The sequence below is a fragment of the Morone saxatilis genome, unplaced genomic scaffold (genome assembly GCF_004916995.1).
Source record: "Morone saxatilis isolate NCDOM2014 unplaced genomic scaffold, NCSU_SB_2.0 Contig2, whole genome shotgun sequence".
In the NCBI taxonomy this organism is placed as follows: Eukaryota; Metazoa; Chordata; class Actinopteri; family Moronidae; genus Morone; species Morone saxatilis.
In genome coordinates, this window is record NW_023339762.1 from 6,232,937 (window position 1) to 6,235,654 (window position 2,718).

At 41.4% G+C, this 2,718-nt stretch overlaps 1 protein-coding gene across 1 annotated transcript in view; it reads left to right on the forward strand.

Moving 5' to 3' along the window:
• The window catches only part of cttnbp2 (cortactin binding protein 2), an 83,965-nt gene that overhangs the window by 78,781 nt on the left and 2,466 nt on the right, over positions 1-2,718 (forward strand). The window contains exons 20-22 of the mRNA XM_035665636.1: positions 265-316; positions 546-645; positions 2,419-2,526. Coding sequence (XP_035521529.1) covers positions 265-316; positions 546-645; positions 2,419-2,526 — 260 coding nt within the window. The remainder of the gene's footprint in view (positions 1-264; positions 317-545; positions 646-2,418; positions 2,527-2,718) is intronic.

A 2,718-nucleotide genomic window follows, 5' to 3' on the forward strand; every position in this document is an offset into this window, starting at 1 on the left:
TTCGTTGACCCATTGTGAGGTCTAGAGGTCTAGAAATGGATCCAGCCCTGAACTGACTGACGCTGGCTTTGTCAGCAGTATCCACAAGAGGGCGGTGTTTAACAGGCTGTTTAGTTTTTTTAAATGTAATAGACTAATGCTGTATGTACAGCAAACAAAATTCCACAAGTATTTCCTCGGATAGATTCATGTAGGAGTAAGTGTGAAAATATGTTTTTGTAATTTGAGTGAACTGAATTTGGTTCATATATGTTTGTGTTGCAGGTTCACTGTCTAGCACTGATGTCAGCTTCATCTCTAACGACAAAGATCAGAGGTTGGTGTTCTGTCTATGTGTTATTATTATTATTATTATTATTATTATTATTATTATGCAGTAGTATTGGTCCAACAGTGCAGCACTGGCACTGCAGCAGTAAGACTGCAAGCTGCCAGCAGAGAGCAGACTCGTCTCAATCATGAAACCGGTGTCTGGTTCAGTCACATAAACAGAACTCAGACAGCACCAGTAAATGACGCTACATTGTGTTTCATTCTGCTTTCAGGGAGCCTGTTGGTCTGTCTGTGTTCTCTGATGACGAGACGGATTTAATCAGAGAGCTGCAGACCATGTGCTCCAGCAAGTCTGAGCCAGACATCAGCAAGGTACTGCCACTCATACATTTATAGCCCCACACACACCTACACACACACCTACACACACACCTACACACACACACACACACACACACTCACCTCAACTCCGTCTGATTTATTCTTTTCAACTAAGATACCTGTAAGTGTTGCACTGAGGCTGTTGTTGATTTCGATGAACAAGTATTGTTTACTGTACTGTAGAAACAAAGGACTTAAGAGGACCCAATACAACTTTTTCATCATATTTACAGATATATTAAAAGCACTACAGAAGAAATTGTTATCACATACTACAATTTCCAATGATTTTCTGGCCTTGGCTGAACAATAAAGTTTTATTCAATTCTATTCTAACTGTTCTGAGATTAGCCAAAACAATTAGTGACATCCAAATGGGAATTTAACCAACAGTGAGCTAGGACTTCAGTCAAGTCCACAATCTTACCAGGCAGCTGTTGTTAGAGAGAAACCCGCTGTACAGACAGACACAGTTAGAGACTAGCTGGTGAACATAGTGGAGCATTTGGAAGCTAAAGAGCCAGATATTTCCCTCAGGAGACTAAAAACAACTTGGGGAGAGTGAATATTTGACTCCTGAATGATAATGTTGCTCCGCAACAGCTGGATGTGTCAGTAAGCAACTGTTCACAAATAGTTTCTGCTGCCCCCAGGTGGCCAAAGAAATTAGTTTTTGCAGGTATAAATTGATCATAGACTAACATGACAGTTCATTTTGTATTATTCTCCATCTTTCATAGCAGTGTGAACTAATTTAGATAGACTAATCTATTTAAACCTACTACAAGGAGTTTTAAACTGGTTATGAAACAAAATCTAAATGTAATACTGATGCCTCTGTATGAACTACTAGAAAAACAATAGGAAGACTGGATATTTTTATACAGTTATTCTTAATGTCTGCTAACAGGTCCAGTTACCCTTGAAATCAATGAACGGGGCAGTAGAAACACTACCACGTCTGTCCACAGGGGGCGCCACAAACAACACAATATGAATGCTCCTTGTAGGGCTTCAATCTAATACTTGTGTTTGCTACAATAAATGTACATCCTTCCTCCGCAGAAAACAATTTGGCCGCTCAGAAGCCACACAGGTCTTAATTACACTGACATTTCCAAACACTGGGCTTTTAGGTCACATGTTTTGACTCATCCCTGGCTCTTTAATTCGTCGCTGTCATCCTTCCAAATATAGAGACCCTAGGTGTGTCCGAGGCACCGCACTGCCATGGTAATGACCTTCAGCCTAAACTAGCTCCTGTGCTGTGTGAGATCAGGAGTAGAACTATATATTGGGCTTAGTTTGGCCTTTGATTTTTAAGATTTAAAAATGACTAAACAAGAAATGATTCTAGTGCAGTGGTTCAGGGGCGTGACTCTCTAAAACCTGGCTACCATTTGATAAGTTATCTAAAGTATTTAATCTGAGTTTCTGAGTGGAGCGTTTAGTCTCCGAAGACGCAAAGATCCCTCACAGAAATACTCACCAACTATCCCAAAAACACAATCTCTTAACAGCTTTGTCTCTAAATTACTGCTATCAGAACTGACCTTTAAAAAGCAACCCCGCTAATCTTGGACCTTCACCTGCATGAGCCTGATGCAGATGACTCCTCATCACCAGCATCCCACCCGGTTATTTACTGCAAAAATAATGACCAGCTGCACGCCGACAGCCACGCTGCTTAAGCTGCGTGTTGTTACCTGCTTTCAGTCGAGGTTTGACCTGCCCCTAACGTTCCCTCTCCTTCATCTCCCACAGATCTCTCGGGCCAAAGACGACTTGATCCTGTTCTCCAGCTCTCCCAGTGAGGCGATGGCCCCCCACAAGGCCGAGCAGGAAACCGCCACCCAGCAGAGACCACAGACGGTGAGAACGAGTGCAAATACATCACTACTACTTATAATACTGTATATAATCTGTGTGTATGTTGACCCAACAGAATAGTTAAAGGCTATTTAAACATACACCATTATTAAATCACAGGGATATAATAAAGAATACTACACCAAACACTGAAAGACAGCCTGACATTACACTAATGTACACACACACACACAC